At 53.3% G+C, this 23380-nt stretch overlaps 1 protein-coding gene across 1 annotated transcript in view; it reads right to left on the bottom strand.

The window, feature by feature from the left end:
• Positions 1 to 2908: 2908 nt before the first annotated feature.
• Positions 2909 to 23380, bottom strand: part of CNNM1 (cyclin and CBS domain divalent metal cation transport mediator 1) — a 58454-nt gene continuing 37982 nt past the window's right edge. Inside the window, exons 4-13 of the mRNA XM_048858901.1 lie at positions 22783 to 22952; positions 21539 to 21638; positions 20920 to 20967; positions 13612 to 13674; positions 11149 to 11309; positions 5076 to 5259; positions 4728 to 4841; positions 4447 to 4563; positions 3739 to 3866; positions 2909 to 3042 (exon numbers count right to left, since the gene is read on the bottom strand). Of these exons, the coding sequence (XP_048714858.1) occupies positions 3787 to 3866; positions 4447 to 4563; positions 4728 to 4841; positions 5076 to 5259; positions 11149 to 11309; positions 13612 to 13674; positions 20920 to 20967; positions 21539 to 21638; positions 22783 to 22952 (1037 nt within the window). The 3' untranslated portion in view covers positions 2909 to 3042; positions 3739 to 3786. The remainder of the gene's footprint in view (positions 3043 to 3738; positions 3867 to 4446; positions 4564 to 4727; positions 4842 to 5075; positions 5260 to 11148; positions 11310 to 13611; positions 13675 to 20919; positions 20968 to 21538; positions 21639 to 22782; positions 22953 to 23380) is intronic.

Genomic DNA, 23380 nt, shown 5'->3' with positions numbered 1-23380 from the left:
TTCTTCTCTGGATCATAGCCCCTGTCCCACGGGTGGTTCCATTCCTTCTGAGTAGATCCTATTTCTTCTCATGCAGCAGTTACTGATGGAGGCCCATGGGCTGCATCCTCCTCATTCCTGGCTGCAATTACAGGCATCTGGGCACTATGCCATGGAGAACTAAGACTCCTGTAGAAGCAGTGGGAGACGAGGAGAGCTAGGACCATCCAGCAAACCATTTCTCTGCATGTGGCCAGCCAGTGCTCCATGGACTAGTTTAGGAAATGGGGATGTAGCCTCTGAGCAGATGTTCATTCAGAGCAGTGTGACCCATCTGCTCTTTCCCAGGGCTGAGGAAAGTTCCCTCCATCACAGCAGAAGGTCAGGTCTGGAGTTTAGCCACTCTGCTGGGTTAAGCTCACTTTGTGGAGTGGCATTTGTAAGTGTTGTGCTGCTTCACAGAACAGCACCGTGTACACACTGCGCTGGAAAGGGCACAAATTGGGGGGTGTTCGAGAAGTGGGGTTGCAGGGATGCACCGTCCAGCTGCAGTGGTTGAAGCACAGGAGTGGGAACTGGACAGCTGTGCAGTGACCCTTGGCAAGTACTTAACCTCTCTGTACCTCCTCCCCACCTGTAAAAGGGAAAGGAATTCTTCCCTTCAAAGGAAAAGTGCTGTTGAGTGCAGTGCACAATGCACCCTTTGCTGTATCACAGCTCTTGTTTGTGCCACAGGATGTGTGTGTGGAGGGGCCTTTCCTTGGAGGCTCCGGTCCCGTGCATGACTTCTTGTTTTCCTCCCCCTCGAACTCTGCTGAGCCAGATCAACAGAATCTCTACCATGCAGCTCCCATGGCTCTGTTCAGAACTCAAATTGCTGCACTGATTTGGGCCAAATGTGGCTCATCTTGGAGACTTGAAGGGTGGCTGGAACGTCCTGTATTTCCCTTCTCAGCTATATCTCCAGCTGTGGGAGCAATGGAGGGAGAACACCAAGAAGATGCCCTGTGTAGGTGCAGCCCCTACTGCCATGCAGGTGCTCCCCCATTAGTGAGGCAGGCGTGACTGGGAGGAAGCAGGGGCCTGTGCAACCGGGCCTGCAGAGGTAGGGTGACCAGACAGAAAATGTGGAAAAATTGGGATGGGTGGGGGGTAATAGGAGCCTATATAAGAAAAAGATCCAAAAATCGGGACATCTGGTTACCCTATGCAGGGCTCTCTCGCTGGGGCATGAGGGCAGCGGTGCCTAAAAGCTCATACGGCTTCCATTGCCTTCTAGACCCATCACGTTTTGTGTCTCTTAGGTCTGCGACAGCCACAAAATTAATCACAGCCTTTCTTGGCCACAGCACTGGCAAACAGGTTCTTCACCCAGTCTGCAGTCTGACATTAAGAGGATGGAGTAGCTACTTCTCTGGCTCTACACAGTACTTTAGAGATGGCTAGTTTACATTTAATATTCCATTCAGTGCCATGCTTTCACTACACTCTGTTAACGTGTTAGTCCTGCAGAGCTCCCTGAGAAAAGGGCTTTCTCCAGCGTACGCTGGGCCATGCTCTGTCTCAGAGCTTTAAATGGCCCTACAGGGAGGCGGTAGCAGAACCCAGGCACCCTGACTCCCTCTCCTGTGTGTTAAATCATGTGATGGTCTTACTGAGCGTGGGGAGGAAGTGTGTCCAGTGCTTAGAGCTCAGGGCTAGCATTCTGCTCTCTACGTGCCTGCGTGTTGCTGTGGGGAAGTCCCCCTCCAGGGCTGCCTTCCCCCTTGCAGAGAGAAAAGCTTTGAATACAGCCTTCTCCTGAGCTCAGGTGGCCCTGGGGGGAGGGTGCCAAAGTGCTACAACGAATAATAGGAACAAGGGCAAGGTGGCAGAGAGTGTGGGGCAATGGGCTGGCACTTAGAAAGGGAAACCTGAGGCTGAATGTGAGGGAAGGCTGCTTGCCAGGCAATGTGACTCTGCACCAGGCTCCTGGGGGAGTGGGAATCTGCCCCCCAGGCTGGCAGCAGCTCTGAAGCTAGCAGGCTTAGCACTAAGGGGGCTGTTTTGGGGAGAGGGGGATTAGGATGCAGCTTGTTCTGCAGCAGGCAGAGCGGGCTCTCAGGTTGTCCATGCTGCAGGCAGAGGTTGCTTTCCCCTTCCTGCTGGTAACTACTGGGGAACGGAGCAGCTGCGCCATGCAGCAGCGAGGCCCCCCCCATCTCTGTGGGGAAGAGATCCTGGCACAGCTTGGGCTGTTACAGCAACTGCTGTTGCGTTGGCCCAGACAGAGGCGGAGCTGCTCGCGGAGGGATGGCTTTTAATGTAAAGTACATTGTGTTCAGCCTCCATAGCAGCGATTTAAAACTCTCTCCCGTTCCGATGTCAACACCTGGCTCTGAGCTGAGGCCTCTCACAGGGCCATGGTGGTTGAAGCACAGCTCTGAGCTTCCCTTTCCTGGGGGGAAGGGGACAGATACACTCAGCGCTGGGCGGGGCCTGAGGCCCACAACTGGCTAGTGCCTGGGTTGGGGCAGTGTCTGTGGGATGGGCAGTTCAGTGCTCCCAGGGGCCAGGCTGAAGTGCGAGGGCAGGTTTTGACTGTCATTGCACACACGTGCAGCAGCCTCCTGAGTGTCACACTGGGTGTGGTGGGAGGGGACAGGCACTGCCCGGAGCATGGCACTCCTTGGGGCAGGAGCCACGTCTCGTTATGGCTGCAGTGCCCAGCGCTATGGGGCCCTGATTCAGAAGGGGCTGGGAGCTGCTGTAAAGTATTAAATGATGCTCGGGGCCACCCCTTCCTGCTTCTCGCGGCAGGGGAACCATGCCCCAGGCACTGCTGCTTCTTCCTCTTCTCCTCTTTGAGACGGAAAGCCGGGCAGGAGCCGGCCACGTGCCCTGACTTCCTGGCAAGTCCAGGGCTGCCACCTCTGCTTCAGTCCCACCCGGGGGCCTTGCTCTTCTCGCCTGGGGCTCTGCGCATGTCCTGGAGGGAGGGCAGGTGTTGGGTGGGCCGGCAGCGGCGTGCAAACCCACTGCTGTTGCACATGACCCCCTGCAGGACGCTCTCAGGCTGCAGACCTGAAAGAAAAGCAGCTGTTTAATGCTCGTTGTTCCCCCTCCCTGCTCTCCAGAGCCCCCCCGGGCCTCCCAGTGCCACCCCGAGCCAGGCTGCAGGGTGTAAAGTCTCAGGGCCTGCATTCAGCAGCTTGGGGACTCCCTAAACGAGGACATGGCAGGATCCCATACAGGCTGCACCTGCTAATTCCATAGATCAACCTGCCTGAGAGCAGCTTTCCAGAGGGGCAGATGCTGGTTTTGAAAGCATTATGGACGTGTTCCTGTTGGGGTGGGGGGACTGTAGCCCCTCTACACTGCCCCCGCCCCCCCATGGAACTGGCACCAAAAGACCCACTGGCCTGAACAGCCCCGCCAGGTTCAACACACCGCCCTGTCTCCCGTGCTGCTTTGAAGACCACACCCAGCACCTGGAGAGACAAGCTACAGCCCTACCAGACTCTGGCAAGGGACAGGCAGGGCTTACTGCATCCAGGCTTTCGCCTGCTCAGTGCAGGAGGGCAGAAAGCCCCAGCCCTGTAGTGGGTGGGGGGGAGGGTCTGAGAGGGTTGATGGCAGCTCCTGGCCAGCTTTTCAGGGCCTGCAGCGTGTGCCCAGGGCAGAGCAAGGGTGTGTGCCCAGGGCCTGTGGCAGGCCGTGGGCGGGGGGTGGGGTGGGGAAGTGTCTTTGCAGCAGCAGTAGTGCGGGGCATGTTCACACCTCCAGGCTCCCGGGGACTCCAGCGCTGCGCTCCCGCCATGCTGCCGCTCAGGTGATGAACGGCGCTTGGTTGGAATTCTCCTCCAGCGTCGTCTCGCCATCCGGGGACTGCCTCCTCTTCTGCCCGCCTGCACACAGCAGCCATCCCGGGATCACTGCCCCCCGGGTCCCCAGACAGCGCTGTCCCACCCTGGGGGTGCTGCGCTGGTGGGAGGGGACAGCCCAGGCCCTTCATAGCACCTGGAAGCTGCTGGCTACTAGGAACTAGTGGAGCCAGGCCCCCCAAACACCCCAGTCTTCAGCCATGCTACAGTCGCCTGCTGCCCCCAGGGGAGGTGCCTCCATGGAGAGCTGGGCTCCCTGCTGCTGCTCCATGGGCCCCAGTACTTGTCCAGGCCCAGCAACAAGCAGCGTAATGGGAAGGGAGGGACCCTAGGGGGCTGGGCTGGTAGATCTGAGCCTAGGTGAAGGGGGGCAGTAGTAGGGGAGGCTCCTTTCCCTTCCCGTCTCCCCATTCGGGCCCCAGGTTTTCACTCCATGTTCGTTGTTGGGTGCGGAGCTGGTACCTGCAGCCCCACTGCCGTTTTGGGCCCCAGCTTTCCTGCCCCCCTTACGTGCCTCCCTACACCACTGGGGGCTACGTGCTCCCACGTTGTACCCCTCTGCCCTGCTGGCCCTCCCATGGGGCTTGCTGGGTGCTTCACTCACTCAGTGTCCTCAGCAGCTTCTTGCCCAGGGTCTCCTCGGTGCCGCTTGGGGACGTGCCACTCGCTGTCTCTCTGTTCGGGCTCTCCTGCTCCAGGGTGATGTCACAGCATTCGCTGGCTGCAAAGGAGGAAGGTAAGAGCAGTGCTATCTCCAGGCAGGGCTCTCCGGAGCATCTTGGGTGCCTTGTGGCTGCGTCCTCCAATTCCCGCCCCCTCCCCAGTGCAGCCACCCCTTCCAATCCACATCCATCCCATGGGCCTGATCCCACCCCGGGGACTTACCCTGCTGCTTGCTGTTCTCCTCGTTGTCTGCCAGCTCCTCCCTGATGAAGGGGATTCCCTCCACGCGGAGGAACATTGAGTCGCTGGGGCTCTGGAGCCCATCCGACCGGCTGCCTGTGGGAGACACCCCGTCCCCAGCGCGGGTGGCGGCACGGGGAGGGGGAGCGTGTCAGTGTGAGCATCGGGGCCCAGGTGTGAATACACGCCACGGGCCAGGCCCCGAGCATGAAGGGATGTGTGTGTGCGGCTGGTGGCGTCAGGGTCCCATGGGTGCTAGGGAGTGTCGGAGGCCTGTGGGGAGTAGCTGGCCTGTGGGACTGGCCGTCAGGTGGCCGTGGGGTGACTTACAAACGATGCTGTTCCTCTCGTTCAGGAGGGTAGGGGTAGGGTCCTCCTTCGGGGTCTGTGGGGTCCCCCAGGCCATCGGGGCCTTGGTGGAGCTGCCATCATTGAACGCCTCCATGTCGGGGGACTGGGGTGAGCTGTCCATGCGGCTGGCTGCCAGTGCATTCTGGTACTGCTGCCGGGTGATCTGGCACAGGACAGACAAGCAAGCTCAGCTGGGCGAGTTCAAGGCCGTGGGGATGGCCTGCTCCCCTGGTGCTGCCTGGTAGGGCAGCAGGGTGTGAGCTGAGCTTCCAGGGGCATGGCCAGCTGCCTGGCTCCAAGTCCTTGGGGGAGCAACGCTGCCTGCCTGGGGGTGACGTTCACCTCTGTGTGGGGACAGCATCCAACCATGCCCCACTGACATCCTACTTAACCCTTGTTTTGGAGACTTCAGTGGTGCGTAGGCCTTACAGCTCCTCCCTGCACGGGGGGAAGTTCGCACTGATACAGCAAATAGCTCTAGTCCACATGATGCCCTGGCCCCTCCAACTGGGGGAGCAGCTGCTCCCCACCCGGTTATTTATCATGGGGCTATTTACTGCATAAAGGCACTGGGTGCGCTAGGCAGAGCCTGCAGAAGGAGGGGGCCTGTGTATGGGTGGCTGGTAGAGACAACTCAGCGTGCATTGCCAAACTCTGCATGAGCCATCACTGGAAAGCAGTCGAGCTGGGCCCAGCACCCTGGGGTGGCAATAGCAGCCAGCTCATCTCACAGCAGTGAGAGGGTGGCTGGAAAGGCTCTGTTGCACCTCCTGATGGGGCAGCTGGTCTCCCACCAGCGCCCTGCTTCTGTTACTTTCCATCACTTGCTGTTTGTTCAGTGCCCTGTGGAGTCAGCAGGGGGAAGGGAAGGTTGTGACACAGACGTGCCCAGGCATAGAATCATAGAATATAAGGGTTGGAAGGGACCCCTGAAGGTCATCTAGTCCAACCCCCTGCTCGAAGCAGGACCAAATCCCAGTTAAATTATCCCAGCCAGGGCTTTGTCAAGCCTGACCTTAAAAACCTCTAAGGAAGGAGATTCTACCACCTCCCTAGGTAACGCATTCCAGTGTTTCACCACCCTCTTAGTGAAAAAGTTTTTCCTAATATCCAATCTAAACCTCCCCCACTGCAACTTGAGACCATTACTCCTCGTTCTGTCATCTGCTACCATTGAGAACAGTCTAGAGCCATCCTCTTTGGAACCCCCTTTCAGGTAGTTGAAAGCAGCTATCAAATCCCCCCTCATTCTTCTAGGCAGGTGTATTATTCCTGTGTTCGACCATCCTTCCAATATTTAACTGAAAGGGGTTGTGGGTGGTCTCTGCCAAAAGCCAAGAACTCGCTGGTTAGCATGGTTATTGCAGGATGCTTGTATACAAAACATTTTTAGAGTTATGTGACAGGTGGAAAATTATGTTCAAAAAGGCGACCTGAACACAAAGCTAGATTGGCGTGGGGAGACGTGGAAAGTTACAATAGGGTCATAGGAGGAACAAGAGTGAAATCAGTGGGGGAATTTGTTCAATATCTTAGCTGTCTATATACAAATTCAAGGAGTATGGGGAATAAACAGGAAGAACTGGAAGTATTAGTACATAAGCTTAATTATGACTTAACTGGCATCACAGAGACTTGGTGGGATAAATCTGCTTACTGGAATATTGCTATAGCAGGGTACAGCTTGTTCAGAAAGGTCAGTTGGGAAAAGGGAAGAGGTGTTGCATTATACATCAAGAATATATACACTTGTTCTGAGGTCCATACGGAGGTGGGTGTCAGTGCCCTGGGTAAAGATAAAAGTGGGGAAAATAGAGATGATGTCATGGTAGGGGTCTACTACAGACTACCAAATCAGGGAAAGGAGCTGGATGAAGCATTTCTAGAATAATAGAAATATCCAAAACACACAACACAGTAGTAATGGGGGACTCTAACTTCCCAGACATCTTTTGGAAAAGTCATATGGCAAAACACAAAATTTACAATAAGTTCTTGGAATGTGTTGAGGACAACTTCTTGTTCCAGCAGGTGGAGGAAGTAACTAAGTGAGCAGCCATTTTACACTTGATACTGACCAACAGGATGGAATTAGTTGCAAATCTGAAGGTGGAAGGCAATCTGGGCAAAAGTGTCACAAAATGAGAGATTTCATGATTCTAAGGAAAGGAAGGAGTGAGAGCAGCAGAATAAGGACAATGGACTTCAAAAAAACAGATTTTAACAAACTCAGAGAACTGGTAGGTTAGGTCTCATGGGAAGAAAGTCTAAGGGATAAAGGAATTCAGGAGAGCTGGTAGTTTCTCAAGGAGACAATATTCAAGGCACAACTGCAAACTATCCCAATGCAAAGGAAAGATAGAAAGAATAGTAAGAGGCCAAAATGGCTCCATCAGGAGTTATTTAATGATCTGAAAATCAAAAAGGAATCCTACAAAAAGCGGAAACCTGGATGAATTGCTAAGGAGGAGTATAAAAGACCAGCACAAGCACGTGGGGACAAAATCAGAAAGGCTAAGGCACAGAATGAGTTACACCTAGCAAGGGACATAAAAGGCAACAAGAAGAGGGTCCTTAAATACATTAGGAGCAAGAGAAAGATGAAGGAAAGTGTAGGTCTGCTGCTTAATGGGGAAGGAGAGCTATTAACAGATGACCTCAAGGAGGATGAGGTGTTTAATGCCAACAAGGGGGAAGGAACACAAGCCAAAATAAGGCTAAATAATATTTTGGTAAGCTAGATGAATTCAAGTTGGCAGGGCCTGATGAAATTCATGGTAGGGTACTTAAGGAACTAGTTGAAACAATCTTGGAGCCGTTAGCAATTAACTTTGAGAATTCCTGGAGGATGGTTTCAGAGGAGCAGCCGCATTAGCCTGTATCCGCAAAAAGAACAGGAGGACTTGCGGCACCTTAGAGACTAACACATTTATTTGAGCATGAGCTTTGTGAGCTACAGCTCACTTCATCAGATGCGACTGAAGAAGGGTAACAATAATATCTAGCTTTAAAAAAAGGAGACCAAAGAAGACCTGGGAAATTATAGAGCAGGTAACCTAACTTCGATACCTCAAAAGACTCTGGAACAAATTATTAAACCATTTGTGAACACCTAGAGGCTAATGGGGTTATAAGGAATGGCCAGCATGGATTTGTCAAGAACAAATCATGCCACACCAACCTAATTTCCTTCTTTGACAGGGTTCCTGACCTAGTAGATAGAGGTGAGCAGTAGATATGATATATCTTGGTTTTAGTATGGTTTTCGATATAGTTCCTCATGACATTCTCATATGCAAACTAGGAAAATGTGGTCTAGATGAAATTACTATAAGGTGGGTGCTTAATTGGTTGAAAGACCATACTTGAAGAATAGTTATCAATGGTTTGCTGTCAAATTGGGAGGGCATATCCAGTGGGTCCTGCAGGGTCAGTCCTGAGACTGGTACTATTGAATATTTTCATGAATAACTTGGATACTGGAGTGGAGAGTATGCTTTTAAAATTAGTGGACAACACCAAGTTGGGAGGGGTTGTATGCACTTGGGGGGGGGCAGAAATAGAATTGGTCTGAACTCAGCAATATGACATTCAATAAAGACAAGTGCAAAGTACTACACAAAGGAAGGAAAAATCAGATGTAGAGCCACAAAATGTGGACTGACTGACTGGCTAGGGGCAGTGCTGCTGGAAAGGATCTGGGGGTTAGAGTGGATCGCAGATTGAATAGGAGTCAACAGAGTCATACAGGTGTGAAAAGGGTGACTATAATTCTGGGGTGTATTAACAGGAGTGTCGTACGTAAGACACGGGAGGTCAACGTCCTGCTCTTCTAGGCATTGGTGAGACCTCAGCTGGATACTCTGTCTATGGGCTTGTCTTCGCTAAAGCTGCTGCAATCGATGATCCACTAAATCGATGGCAGAGCGCTTTCCGGTTGAACCCGGTACTCCAGCTCCCCGAGAAGGGTAAGGGAAGTCGACCGGAGAGCGTCTTCCATGGATGCAGCGCAGCGAAGACACCGGGGGAAGTAGTTATTCACATAGCTGGAGTAGCGTAACTTAGGTTGACTTACCACGGTAGTGAAGACAAGCCCTAATTCTGGGCACCACATGTTAGGAAAGATGTGGGCAAACTGGAGAAAGTCCAGAGGTGAGCAGCAACACTGATAAAAGATTTAGAAAACCTGACCTATGGGAAAGGGTAAAAAAAAAAAAACAACTGGGCATATTTAGTTTTGAGAAAGGAAGATGAGGGGGGACGTGATAATAGTCTTAAAATCTATTAAGGGCGGCTCTAAAGAGGATGGGGATCAATTGTTCTCCTTGCCCACTGAACGTAGGACAAGAAGTAACAGGCTTAATGTGCAGCAGGGGAGATTTAGGGTAGATATTAGGAAAAACTTGCAAACTCTAAAGGTAGCTACACTCCAGAATAGCCTTCCAAGGTAGGTTGTGGAATCCCTGTCATTGGAGGTTTTTAAGAACAGGTTGGACAAACACCTTCCAGGGAGGGTCTAGGTTAACATGGTCCTGCTCCCGTGCAGGGGGCTGGAATAGATGACCTCTTGAGGTCCCTTCAGGCCCTACATTTCCATGATTCTATGATTACGTTCCAAACCCTATGTTGGAGGTGAAGCGTAATCACCTGAGGTGGGACAGGTGTCACACACTCAAGAATAAGAACAAGCAACACCTTTCAACCCAGCCCAACCCTGTATGTGCAGGCTGGATCAGATGCAGGCTGGAGCATTTTCAAAGACCAAAGAACCCCAAGAAAAGACTGCCTCGGGGACCTAAGGGCTGAGCTGGAGCTGATGAAGCACCCTGGCTCTGAAAAGGGACGAAGTCTGGTACTCTGCAAGAGAAGACAAAATGGCCCAAGATATTCTCCATTACACAGTCGATGCTCTGCCAGCAGGAGCGTCTCATGAAAAGTGGCTCCCAGCTCCCTGGACTGGACAGCGCTGTACAGACTGACCACTGGGTGAGAAATCCCTCAGGAATTAATTAATAATTGTTAATAAGTATAGGCTATAGATTGCTGTCATAGGGTGTATAGGCCTCAGGTGGGCCTGGCGACCACGGAGTTAATGCAGGACCCACTGGCCATGCTGATTGGCAGCCTGACCACAGCTGGGGATAAAAGAGCCTAGAAGGGGGTGGAGGCGGCCAGAGGAGCAAGAAGAGGCTGCCAGCGAGCTGGTGAGAAGCTGCCCCAGAGTGGCAAGAGCCCAAGGGAGGGACGGCCAGAGCCACAGGCTGCAGCAGCTGACAGCCCCAGGGAGGTAGGCTGGAGCTTGGGGCAGGAGAATTGTGGAGAACTGGTTCTGCCTGCCTGGATTAAGGGCCCTGAGCTGGACCAAGTGGAGTGGGAGAGCCTGGGATTCCCTACCCAACCCTTGCAAAGCCAAGGGGTTCCGGGTCTGGTGAGGACAAGGGCTGGCTAGCCCCTGTCAAACATAAGGGGAAGCCCATACACCCCAGTGGGGCAGAAATTAATGTTCTTGTCCCCACAATAGGATGGGAGAGATTCAGACAAGGACAGCCTGAAGGCCCTGCCGATCCGAGCAGACTCCATGCAGTGCCCTGTCTGGCCTAGCGGGGGTGCTGACACATGGGGTACTAGGCCACCATTGCATTTTATGTTTTTCTTTTTCCTGTAACCTGGTGTTTTCAATTGTTTAATTTGCTTTTGTTTGAATCCTTAACTCAAACCTGGTTAAATACACTTCGGTTTGGTTTTACCTTGTGCTAAGGGGAGTGAACTAAGGAGAAGCCAGTAAACTCGGGTGCTGCTTCTGGGGAGGCAGCAGATCGGCGCACATTGCGGGTGCCCAGATGACAAGGGGCTGGGTGCTCCGGTGTGACAAGGTGGGGGTGTAAATTATTAGCCCACCGAGGGAGCGAGCCGGGAGTGGAGCGCGGCGTGTTGCCTGCGGTCGGTAGCTTTGGGAGATCGCTCCCTGCTGGGCACGGCCACGGCTCCCTCGCGCAGCAATTCACCCGGACACCCCGAAAAGCGTCAGCGAGGTCCACAGCCCTGCGGCTACCTTGACAAACTGCACGTCGCAGAGGATGTGCACGGAGTAGTCGGGCGTGTAGATGCTGCTGCTGCTGTACAGCTGGGTGTTGCTGCCCCCGCAGTCGTTGCGTTCCCGGTTTGGGGATTCGGAGCGATTCAGCCCGCTGCAGCGAGATGGTGATCGGTTTACTAGAGGTGGGGAGGGGACAGAGATGGAGGCAAAGTGTGAGAGCCTGTTTACTGACACTGTGTCACCTGGCTCTCTAGCACCAGGACAGTGCAGACGCTAAGGTGCCAGGGACGCATCCCAGAGGCTTTCTAGAGCTCCTGCCTGGCTGGGATTCTCACCCTCTGGACAGATGGGGTCCCTGATGTCTTTGCTTCTCTCCAGACCACAGTGACCCCCTCCGTCCCCTCCCTGCAAGAGGAAGCAGTGCAGAGCCTGGCTCCCTGTGCTGCAAGGAGAAAGGCCTGTGAGCATCTGCTTACACCAGAAGCTAAAGGCAGGTAGTGGCTGGCTGAGCTGTCTTCCGGGGTTGGAATGGGCAGCGCCATGCAGAGAGCAGGGGGCCGAGCAGAAGGTGCAGATCGTGGAGGCCATGCAGGTGAAAACTAGGGGATACTGCTCCTTCGGACGCTGCCTTGCCCACACTTCACCCCTCCGCCAGCAGCGCTCGCAGCTCCCCAGCACAGCACAGGGCTAGCACAGGGACCCGGGGAGTTGAGCCCAGTGAGTATTTGGGAAGAGAGAACCCCCAGGAGGGGCAGTCAGACATGGCAGCTGTTCAGCCTGGCAGGTGCAGGTTTATTCTCTCCCATGTGGGGCCTGCTGTCTGGGAGCAGTCGCTCGATCTCTGGTGTCCTCACAGAAACAGGTTTTAAAGTACAGAATCTTATAAAGGTGACAGAAGAGACAGGCCGTCAGAATGCACATGAGTGTGGGGGCTCGGAATGTAGCACAGGATGGGATTTCCTAGGTCATGGAGTCCAGTCCCTGCTGGCACGAACAACCCTGTCGGGCCATCCCGATCATTAGCGTGTCGGGATCCCACTTAAAACTGGTTAGGTTGTTTGCCCGCTTGCTCCTATTAATAGGCTCTTCCAGAGCTGCTGCCTGTCAATTATATTGATTGACAGCCTTCTCAACTAATTGGAGAGCTGTGCTTAAGGCACCTGGCAGTCCCTTTGCTCTAATGCAGCAAGAGTTGATGCTCATTGCTCCCAGTGTTGTTTGGTACAAATTACAAATTTCCACCCACAATCCCCCAGCAGCATGGCTGTGTAGCCGCATTCCAGGGGCAGAGTTATAAAAGGGGTCTGATGCTGGGGCAGACACTGCAGAGCAGGGCCTCCTGTCCATCATGTTAATTGACAGCTCTGACATGCAGCGGGATTCAAAGTGGTCAGTGGATTTATTAGAGAACAAAGGCAGCTTGTTTGCGGCACTGCTGATGTAAATGTCTTTCTGACCTTTGCTCTGTTGGTACAAATACCCTTTTATTATGGTAATTCCCAGAGAGGGAACTGCTTGACCAGAGAGTGTATCCATGACTGACAGGTACAGGGATGTACAGGAGCAGCAATCAGCAAAAAAAAACAGCCAAGAAATGAAACTTATAAAAACCCAAACATAACCCAGGACCATGCCCCATTACCCCTAATGCTGTGCCTACTTCCTCTGTCCCCCACCCAGCCTGCCTGGCTGCTGGCTCATAGTCCTCCGTGGTTGGCTTTTAGCAGGGGAGTGAAAAATACAGGTTCGCACGAGCAACTTAGCAACACCCCTCCCCCCCCGCCCAGTCACCAGTGCCCCAGCAGTGTGTGTGGCCGAGTGTGTCGAGCACACTGCTGTGGTACTAACACGTGTGCACATGCAGGGGCAGTAGTGCGCCTGCCAGCCCCTCCCTGCATTTGTAACTGTGCAGTGCTGCTCCTCAGCCCCCGGGGCCTGGCTGCCACAGGGGCCGGCGGCGGGCAACGGCTCAGTCCATTTGCTCTTCAGAAGGTGCGTCTCTATCAGCGCAGAATCTTCCACAGCACGTGCCCCCGTTAAGGTTCCCTCCCCACTTTGAACTGTGGGGTACAGATGTGGGGACCCACATAAAAGACCCCCTAAGCTTATCTTTTACCAGCTTAGACAACCTAATTAACCCCTTGCAGGTGAGTAATTCTGTACCTCTGGCCAGAAGAAATGTAATGTTACTGCATACATAAAGGTGGTTACCCTTCCCTTTGTATTTGTAACAGCCCCTCTGTTTGTGCATATGCAGCATCCCACAGCTGGGTGTGCTGCTCTGTACATGCAGTTTCACACACTGGGCACTTCTGCCCTGCTCCTATGCAGCCTGCTGTAACGTGTGCTCCCCTAGATGTACCGAACGACATGGAGGGTGCGCCCCCAGGCCACGTGTGCAGAGCCAGTCACTGGGCACTCGTGCGCATGCAGAGGTTTCCTTTCCCAAAAGCCGGTGTGGGAAAGCCATGCCGTTACCTGGGGAGCCAGCCAGGGATTCCCCTCTGCTGACGGCCAAGGTACGGGACACTGAGACGGGCACTACGGAGAGAGTGAGGGGTCAGGCCAGAATGACCAGGCAGGGATGGGGAGAAGAGATGAAGAGGAAAGAAATAAGAGACTGAATGAGACAGGAGAGAAGTCAGGACCGTAACTGACCCGCATCCCCAACTCAGCCCTACTTTGCAGCCACCTGCCAAGCCGCTCCCCATGGTCTGCCTTCTCTGTAGCTGCAAATGGCTTGTGGTGACTGAAGGGTCCATTAGACAGTATCCCAGAGCTTCTCTTGGGGTCCCAAGGCCACAGATCCAGGTATCCCCATCTGGGCGGAGTGGGAATGCCCCCTGTCCTGCACTAACAGTGATACTGGGCCCAGCATGAGGCCCACACACCTCCGACTTGCAGGGACCGCGTCTTCACTGGTGTCTGCGAGACACTCAGAATGGAATAACACAAAGCATTCTGGGAAACCCACAAGGCCACCGTGTCCGAGTAGAACCAATAATGAGGCCAGATGGCACTAACTCCTCCATGGCCTTGTCTCCATGGGAATGTGTTATGCATGAGCCCAGGTGTGACTTTAGACTGTTCTTGTTACACTGGAATAGTGCCCCATGCCAGTGTGGATGCTCTTACTGCAGGATGACAGGCAAAGCATCCCCATGAAGACAAAAGGCCTAAAGAACAGAAGAGAGTCGCTTTCTAAGGTCACAGATCTAATGGATTCAAACATGACAGAGGTCAGCTAACGAGCCAGCTGGTGCAAGCCAGCATAGACACTTTGACTGCAATGGAGCGGCTCCAGTTTACACCAGCCATGGATCTGGCCCTGTGTGTACATGTATCAAGAGGATGGGTTTCCTTCTCCATGTCCTGATGTAGCAGAGCCATGGACGAGGGGTGGGGGGCGTGCTGTACAGACACACAGTTACACTAACGTAACATCTCCCTGAAGAAACAAAACAGATCCTGCATCAGGAGCGACTTAATGAGGGAAGTACTTGAGGATTCAGACCCTGATTCTGCAGGCAGCTCTGTGCATGGAAGCAGTGGGGGATACGTGCAGGGGCCCTGCATGGAGCTGCTCACAGAAACTCCCCAAAGTCATACCCTGCCAAGGCTGTTTCTGCAGCGCTCTGCCCAAGGCTGCACAGAGATGGGCAGGGCTGGCTGTTCCTTCCTCAAGAGGCTGAGTGTTGTTTTGAACTCTGTGCACTGCTGAGCATGAACCTGCCCTCCTGGCCTGGATCAGGCAGGGAAGCCATATTCAGGGCAAATGAGCTATCGCTGCAGAGAAAGGGAATCGCTTCACCTTTTCTTTACAGTTTTCCCCCCCCCACGGCAATTCCTAGGCCAGCGTTTCCTGTTGGTTCCTTATCAGCTGGGTTCAAGGCCCCAGGCGCAACCTCCTGCAGCTGGTCACTAACCGCGTGGAGCCGCTCTCTGTGTCAGGCATTACGTCTCCGCTACTAGCCACGCTTTGCTTTTAACCTAGGGCTCACAGCTGTTCAGAAACACTGACTAACTGGTCACGGCAGCAGCCGTACGCTGGAAACGGGCACAACGAACGTAAGTGATTTACTTAAGGTTACAAACAAGGCAGTAGGTGTCTTCTGGCTCCCTGTTCACTGCTCTAACTGCCAGGCAGCACTGCTCCCAGAGTCAGGGCTCCAGCCCAGACGTCCTGACTCCCAGCCCCCTGGTTCTCACCACTGCATCACACTCCTTTCCCCAAACCACTAACAGAACTCAGGCGTCCTGACTGCCAGACCCCTGCTCTAACCAGTACATGACACTCGCTCTCCAGGGACAAGTCTGCCTGTATATGCACATGCAAGGGGCCATGTTAACATTGCTGTAGGAACTATCAGGTTTCTCATTCTGCTGTGACTGATGAATGTTTGTTTGTAAAGTGCCTTGAAGATAAAAAGCTGGAAAGTTTGCCACCTGGTCGCCTCCCTTTTCCAAACCCACCTTTCAGAGTAACAGCCGTGTTAGTCTGTATTCGCAAAAAGAAAAGGAGGACTTGTGGCACCTTGGAGACTAACCAATTTATTTGAGCATGAGCTTTCGTGAGCTACAGCTCACTTCATCGGATGCATACCGTGGAAACTGCAGAAGACATTATATACACACAGAGACCATGAAACAATACCTGCCCAACTTGATGATCACTTTAGATAAGCTATTACCATCAGGACAGTGGGGTGGGAGGAAGTATTGTTTCATGGTCTCTGTGTGTATATAATGTCTTCTGCAGTTTCCACGGCATGCATCCGATGAAGTGAGCTGTAGCTCACGAAAGCTCATGCTCAAATAAATTGGTTAGTCTCCAAGGTGCCACAAGTACTCCTTTTCTTTTTGCAAACCCACCTTGTTCACACTCCTCACAGCAGTAACCCCACTCACCTCACCCTTGGAATGACAAACCTAGCGAAAATCAAGGATTGCAAGATGCACTAATACAATGCAGCACTTTCAAAAACACCCACCTCAAGTCTTCATGTGACACCACCAGTCAGGAATCAGGGCCAGCTGATGGGCAAGCTAACAAGCACAGCTGGCCTGTATTGGCTGCCTGATTGGCTACACTGTTTGGTGAGGGTGAGTGGCAGACTGGTTTTAAGCCCAGCAGCAATTCTGTGGCTGCTCAAAGCATTTTCCCATGGCTGTGATAGCTCTTGTGTCTACTTGTTCCCAGTCTTGCTTTGCTCCAGGTAACCAGGTTCTGACTCTCAGTTCTGATTCCTGACCTCTGACTCCACTTCCTGGTTACTGACTCTTGCTCTGACCACTTGGCATGATTGCTCATACCCTGGTCTGTGAGCCCCCTCCTCTCCATCTACCTGTTATATCAGATCTAACTCAGCCCGTATGGTGTCAGGGCAGGGACTATCACCTTTAGAATATAAGAACATAAGAATGGCCCTACTGGGTCAGACCAAAGGTCCATCTAGCCCAGTATCCTGACTTCTGACAGTGGCCAGTGCCAGGCACCCCACAGGGAATGAACAGAATAGGGAATCCTCAAGTGATCCATCCCCTGTTGCTCATTCCCAGATTCTGGCAAACAGAGGCTAGGGACACCATCCCTGCCCATCCTGGCTAATAGCCATTGATGGACTTATCCTCCATGAATTTATCTAGTTCTTTTTTGAACCCTGTTACGGTTTTGGCCTTCACAACATCCTCTGGCAAGGAGTTCTACAGGTTGACTGTGCATTGTGTGAAGAAATACTACTTTTTATTTGTTTTAAACATGCTGCCTATTAATTTCATTTGGTGACCCCTAGTTCTTGTGTTATGAGAAATAGTAAACAACACATCCTTATCTACTTTCTCTACACCAGTCATGATTTTATAGACCTCAATCATATCTCCTCTTAGCTGTCTCTTTTCCAAACTGAAAAGTCCCAGTCTTATTAATCACTCCTCATACAGAAGCCGTTCCATACCCCTAATAATTTTTGTTGCCCTTTTCTGAACCTTTTCAAATTCCAGTATATCTTTTTTGAGATGCGGTGACCACATCTGCACGCAGTACTCAAGATGTGGGTGTACCATGGATTTATACAGAGGCAACATGACATTTTCTGTCCTATTATCTTATCCCTTTCTTAACTATTCCCAGCATTCTGTTTGCTTTTTTGAGTGCTGCTGCACATCGAGTGGATGTTTTCAGAGAACTATCCACAATGACTCCAAGATCTCTTTCTTGAGTGGTAACGGCTAACTTAGACCCCCATTATTTTATATGTATAGTTGTAATTATGCTTTCCAATGTGCATTACTTTGCATTTATCAACATTAAATTTCATCTGCCATTTTGTTGCCCAGTCACCCAGTTTTGAGAGATCCTTTTGTAGCTCTTTGCAGACTGCCTGGGTCTTAACTCTCTTTAGTAATTTTGTATCATCTGCAAATCTTGCCACCTCTCTGTTTACCCCTTTTTCCAGATCATTTCTGTCTCTAATGCCTCATGCTCGTCTCTGGTGTGCTATAACAACGGTTACATGGTTGCATAGTAGTGATATAACAAAGGTTTAATCATTAATCAGTAAACGTTACTTTTTAAATTTCCAATAGTAACAATAAGATCGCATGTGTGTTTCACTGGATTACTCTTGAAGTGGGGGGGGGGGGGAGGGAAAACAATGAATGATCAAAGTAAATATTCTGTGGGTGAATAAATGTCTCATTGCACAAGGTCAGGTTCATATTCATGGGAAAAGGGAAATACTGGAGTCAATAAATGGCCATCATGCATATATAGCTGAACCATGCACAGCCCCTGAGAGGGGCACCAGGTGGTGCTAAGAGCACACAGATGATTGAGGGTGCACACCTGGGAGGAGGGGGTGTCTGTCGAAGTTGGAAGGGCAGTCAGGTGGATTGAGGTGCCTTAGAAATAATTCTCATGATTTTCCCCTCCCTGCGGGTTTTGCAGCCCAAACATGGCAGCCGCGGCCCCCATCGCTGCCAACACACGCATGGAGTTGTGCATCCCACTCATGGGAGTGCGTGTGCCTAAGTGCTTGCAGGGCTGGAGCTTTAAGTTGATGCTGGAGAGCCACAAAGTGAGAGTAACCTGTTCATTTCATCGCCCAAGTGGAATGTGGCGCAGAAAGCCGTGAGAGGGGGGAGAATGCCTGATGATCATCCAAGGAGAGGATTTAAATCATCAACACAAGCCTCACTGCTTTTTAAATTAAAGTCAGAGTATCCAGTAAGAAATACCTGATCCTAACAAACTCCCAACAGTCTGGCCTCCCTGGGAATAGTTCACCACTTCCCCCCATGAGCGCTCTCCCTTCCCCCCCATCTGCCCCTCCCCAATGGGGCTGGGTACGAATCTGGGCTTCGATCCCACAATTGGGCCTATGTAGGCAGATCTCCATGGGCCCCACTGGGCTCGGCCCAGGCAGAGGGCTTTAGTTGTTGGAACAGGATTCAGAATCGGGGGCTCAGATTATAAAATCAGCAGGACGGGGGCATCACAGTACACAGCAAAGGAGCTGGATGGGGAGTAATGATTAATAATAGGAACACGCCAATTAGATGCTGAAAGTTCTCCTGGTCTACACTTAAAACTGCTCTCCCTTCCCCGAGAGCTGGTAGCCAGGCTGACAGAAGAATCCTTCCCTCGACCTAATGCTGTCTACACTGGGCATTAGGCCAGCACAGCTGCATCTCTTAGGGGTGTGGACTTTTCACACTCCTGAGAGACGGAACCGTGAGGACGTAACTTCCCAGTGTAGGCCAGTGCGAAGCCAGAACTGGTCAGTAGCTGTAGGCAGCGAAGGTGGGGGAAGGTTCTAGGTTTTTCTCACTTGACTGCATGCACACGTTCGCCTGAGCAGCTGCTAGGTAAATTGAACCACCTGTGCCATTTCAGACTGGCCTTTGTTCACACGCGAGCCCACATCTGTGTGGGACCCACATTCGGTACAGCCTCAAGGTGGTGAACTGAGACCTAAATGGATCATACAAAACCTCACTGTTGTCACTGCCATTTTCTCCCTTCTGTTTGTTTGCCTTGTCCCCCTGCTGCACTGTGTCTTAGTCTGTTTGGGCAGTGCCCTGCAGCTGTACGGAGCCCCTCCAAAGCTGATAGGGCTCTGTGTTGGGGCCGGGTCTACCCGTTCCATTCCAGCTACACGACTGAAGCCTTGGACGGTAAGTTCTCTGGGGCTGAGACTGTCTTGGTGCTTCTGCAGCACAAATAATAACAACAACATGGCCTGCTGCACCTGCTCAATAAGGTCCTGCCCCAGCTGCTACAGTAGCCAATGGCAAAGCTCCAGGATTGGGCCCCGAGGCATTTCCAAATGTTCAAAACTAAGCCCAGGGCAGGGCAGGAACAGCTCTTTAAAGTGTGAAAAACAGCTCCTCCCTCCAGCCAGAGAGCCTGGCAAAAGGGATTTAAAACTTGCCCGAAAAGGCCCCACTTGGGCTGAGCAGGGGAGATTTCTGCCCAAAGGTGGCACAAAATGCCTGCATGCTTGGTACTCTAGCATCATTCGCACAGTGCCCCTGTGGATGGCCAGAGACAGGCCCGATCCTGAAGGCGCTAACGCAGGTGTGTGCCGAGGGCTGGGCCTTCATGTGGAACTAGGGCAATAGAGCTGTGCACATTTTTTCATTTAAACTATATTTGGGGGGGACAAAAAATGGCTTTTTGACAAAAATGAAAATTTTCCACAAAAGCTTTAGCTCCGGTAGAATTTCTCCAGTTCTTTGACAACACTCACAAAACATTTTTTGATAAACATTTCTGTTTTTGGTAAAAGTTTTGGGGTTTGAAAAACAGAAAATTGTTACCAGGAACTTTAAAAAAAAAAAATTGTCAGGTTTTCTTTTGTGTAAAACAATAAACGTTCATATGACATTTGTGTAAAAACACTTTAAAAATCCTGCAGTAAATAATTATTTCCCAACCTGACCTAATAGCCATACGCCATGCCCGGTGCGTTAGGAGCTGTACACAACTCCGGCCTTGGGCCCTTGCTCATCTAACAGTTCCCTTATCCCACCAATGCTCACTCGGGCCTGGCTCATTGTGTAGACTGGGGTGTCTCACTCATTTTACATTAAAATTGTTTTTTTCTAATGCTCAAAACTGGGTTAATTGGGGGGGTGGGGGATACAACGTCTCATTCCACTCTGAGAAAGGGTGAGAGGAAACCGCTGGGGTTGCACGTGCGCTTTCCCTGCTATTTTGAACATATGTCTCAAATTTTTCTAACCTTTTCCTTGATTTTAAGGCCCCCTGTCCGATTTACCCCAGCCTGCTCTCCCCATCCCCTGAAGCTCTGGGCCCAGGCACACTTCCAGTTCGCTTTCTTTAGGAAAAGCTAGGCTTGAAATACTGGAAATTCCCACCTTCGATTTTTCCAGTAGAAAAGGAGCTAAAGTGAGCGAGGGGCTGGGCCACAGCAGAGGTGGAGCAGCTCAGAAGAGTGGCTTTTCCTCCATTAGCCAGCTCGCTGCTTCCCAGCCCCAGCCGCCTCTGCTCTTCTTCCGCAGTTTGGGCCCCCTCCTGGTCCTGGGGTGAGGGATTGGCTTGGTTTGGTGTGTGGTGACGAGGCTCTGGCCAAGCAGAACATGGCTCTGCCCAGTGTGTGTGCCAAGCCAGACTCTGCTAGCAGATGGCTCACGCCAGCCTGGCCACTGCACCGGTGGGGAGCGAGCCCGGGGGTTTGCTGCTCGCCCGCTGTGGGGACGCTGCTCTGGCCGTACACACAAGCACCGCGTGGTGGCAGAGGGGCGGGCGTGGCAGGTACCTACGCAGGAAGGAGGATGCGGCCAGGCTGCTCACTTTCTGCACATCGTTATCTGAAATCACAGGTGGGAAAGAGTGAATTGCACAGGAGCCAATCCCACGCCACCCCGGGGAGGAGAGACGTTCCCCTGGGAACAGGGGTGGGAGAGGCCGTGCCTGCTGCCAATCACCTGAGTAGCGCTCCCTTTGCCTGAGGGCTTCCCCCCCCACCCGGGCAAGGCCTGCCTCTGCTCACTGGAAGGGGCTCGCCTGCTGCACAGCTCCTGCACCCCCCACCTGCCTCCATGCAGAGCTGGCCCTGTGCAGGCCCGGGGGCTGTCTCACTGCGCGGCCGCGAGGTCGGCGTGCACATGGCCAGCTCCCACCCCCCCACGCACCTGCTCTTCCCAGCCCGCGAGGGAAGCCCCGACCAGAGGCCGAGGCCTGTGCTTGGCTGCGGGGCCAAGTGAGAGTCTCCTCACGTTGCCTGAAACCCCTCTGAACTGGGACAGCACCCTGCCCCCCTGGCCCCGACCACTGCTGCCCCAGGCCCTGTCTGCTGTCTGGGGCCAGGGCTGGGTTACTCTCTGCAGCCTGTTCTCCAGTGGCCCCTCCAGGCTGAGGACTGGCCAGCGCTGGCTTTACCTGAGCAGACGACAGCCGTGATGGCTGGGACGCCATAGTAGGTGAACGCTCCGTTCTCAAACCGCAGCCCTTCCTTGCCAATCTCCACTTCCACTTTGCCCTGCAAGGAGGTAACAGTGCTCAGTGTCACCCCCACTTCGCCCCCTGCCCCCCCGCCCCTCGCAGGGCTGGGTGGGTCCTGTAGGCAAAGGGGGGTCAGAGCACAGCTTAGAAACAACAAAGGCCAAAAATGTCCTCAAGGCTGCAACTGGTTCTGTGTCCACAGCATAAACCCAGGTCAGTTCTGATGGGCATGGGGGGCTGTGCGTGTGGGGAGCCCGGTCCAGGAGTGACGGGGTGGGGGGCTGCAGCCCACGGTTAAGGAACCTGTGGGGAGCTGGGTGTGTGTGGTGGGGGGAGCCCAGGCCTGGAGTGACGGGGTGGGGGTGGGGGCTGCAAGTCAGGACTGCGGGAGCTGGGTGTTTGTGAGGGGGGAGCACAGGGTTGGAATGACGGGGGCTGTGAGTCAGGATTGAGGGACCTGTGGGGAGCTGGGTGTGTGTGGTGTGGGGAGTCCAGGCCTGGAGTGTCGGGGGGCCTTGGGTCAGGACTGGGGGACCGGTGGGGAGCTGGGTGTGTGTGAGGGGGCAGCCCAGGCCTGGAGTGACGGGCGGCTGTGAGTCAGGATTGAGGGGCGCTGGCAGAGCTGTTTGTTAGGGAGAATGTGGGGAAGCTTCCTCAGTGTTTGCCTGCAGGGAGCCTGGCTGAAGGGCAATAACTCCATTAGACACTCAGGATCAGTGAGGTTCCCTGAATTTTTAGCCCCTGGGCTCTTTCTAGCTGCGGGGCAGCACGGTCACTTGGGGAATGAGAAACATCCCCCAGATCATTACCGCTGAGCAAGGAGAGCTCACCTCGAAGCACTTTGTAACCTGGAAGCACTTTGCCAGATTCACTTCTTCATACTCCCCCCCCATCCGCGAGCTGGGGAACTCGCAGGCCCATTTCACAGACAGAGGAACCAAGGCCTGGAGGTTAAACACCACGGGGCAAGCCTGTCAGAGCTGGCAATGAGCACGTACGAGCGGTAGCTCCTAGACCCGTGCCCTCACTGGAGTCACCACCTCAGACCCACCCTGGGAGGAAAACCCAAGGCTCTTTCCTTTGAACGACCAGGTCTGAGCCACTGAGGAACGGCCCCAGGGGCTCACCTGGCGCTGCCTGACGTGGGGAAGGGGCCTGCGGGGGCCAGTGCCCGGACTCACCTGCAGGATGAGGACGAAGTAGTCCACTGGCCGGTTGCACTGGTAGAGACAGTGCTCCGTGGCCCGCTTGTTTTTATGGTCGTACTTCAGCTCCTGGATGACGCTGGGGCGTTTGAGGAGCCTCAGCAGGATCTTCTCCGAGAGGCAGGGAGATTTGAAGGGTTCGATTTCTAGGGGGGAAGAGAGGAGATGGACTCCACCTATCCCAAGGCCCTTTACGCGTGGGAGAGCCCAGCAGGGCAGGGCTGTGCAGGCCCCCCCCGTGTGTGCTCGCTCCGCCCAGTCAGGAGACGCTGGCCGGGATGCTGGCGTCCCCCCTGACGCTGCTGGCAAAGTGCTCGGGGATCGTAACTTCACCCAGGCAGAGGACCAGGGACAGGAGAGAGGGGGGCCTTGGTTTGGCATCTCACTCAGGTGATGGGGCCTTCCACAGCACAGTGTCCCCCCATGGTGCTCTGGGCCAGGACTGGGAGCCAGATCCAAACCCCCTAAGCTGGGGAGTCTGTGGCCCCCATGGGTTCAAGTCCCCAGGAAGGAGGTGAAAGGGGAACCCCCTCCTTGGGAGGGAAGGAAGTGGATGAAATCCAAGAGACAGCGG

This window comes from Caretta caretta, chromosome 7, assembly GCF_965140235.1.
Source record: "Caretta caretta isolate rCarCar2 chromosome 7, rCarCar1.hap1, whole genome shotgun sequence".
NCBI lineage: Eukaryota > Metazoa > Chordata > Testudines > Cheloniidae > Caretta > Caretta caretta.
The sequence above is the reverse complement of the archived record's forward strand: the minus strand, read 5'-3'. Positions and strand labels throughout refer to the sequence as shown.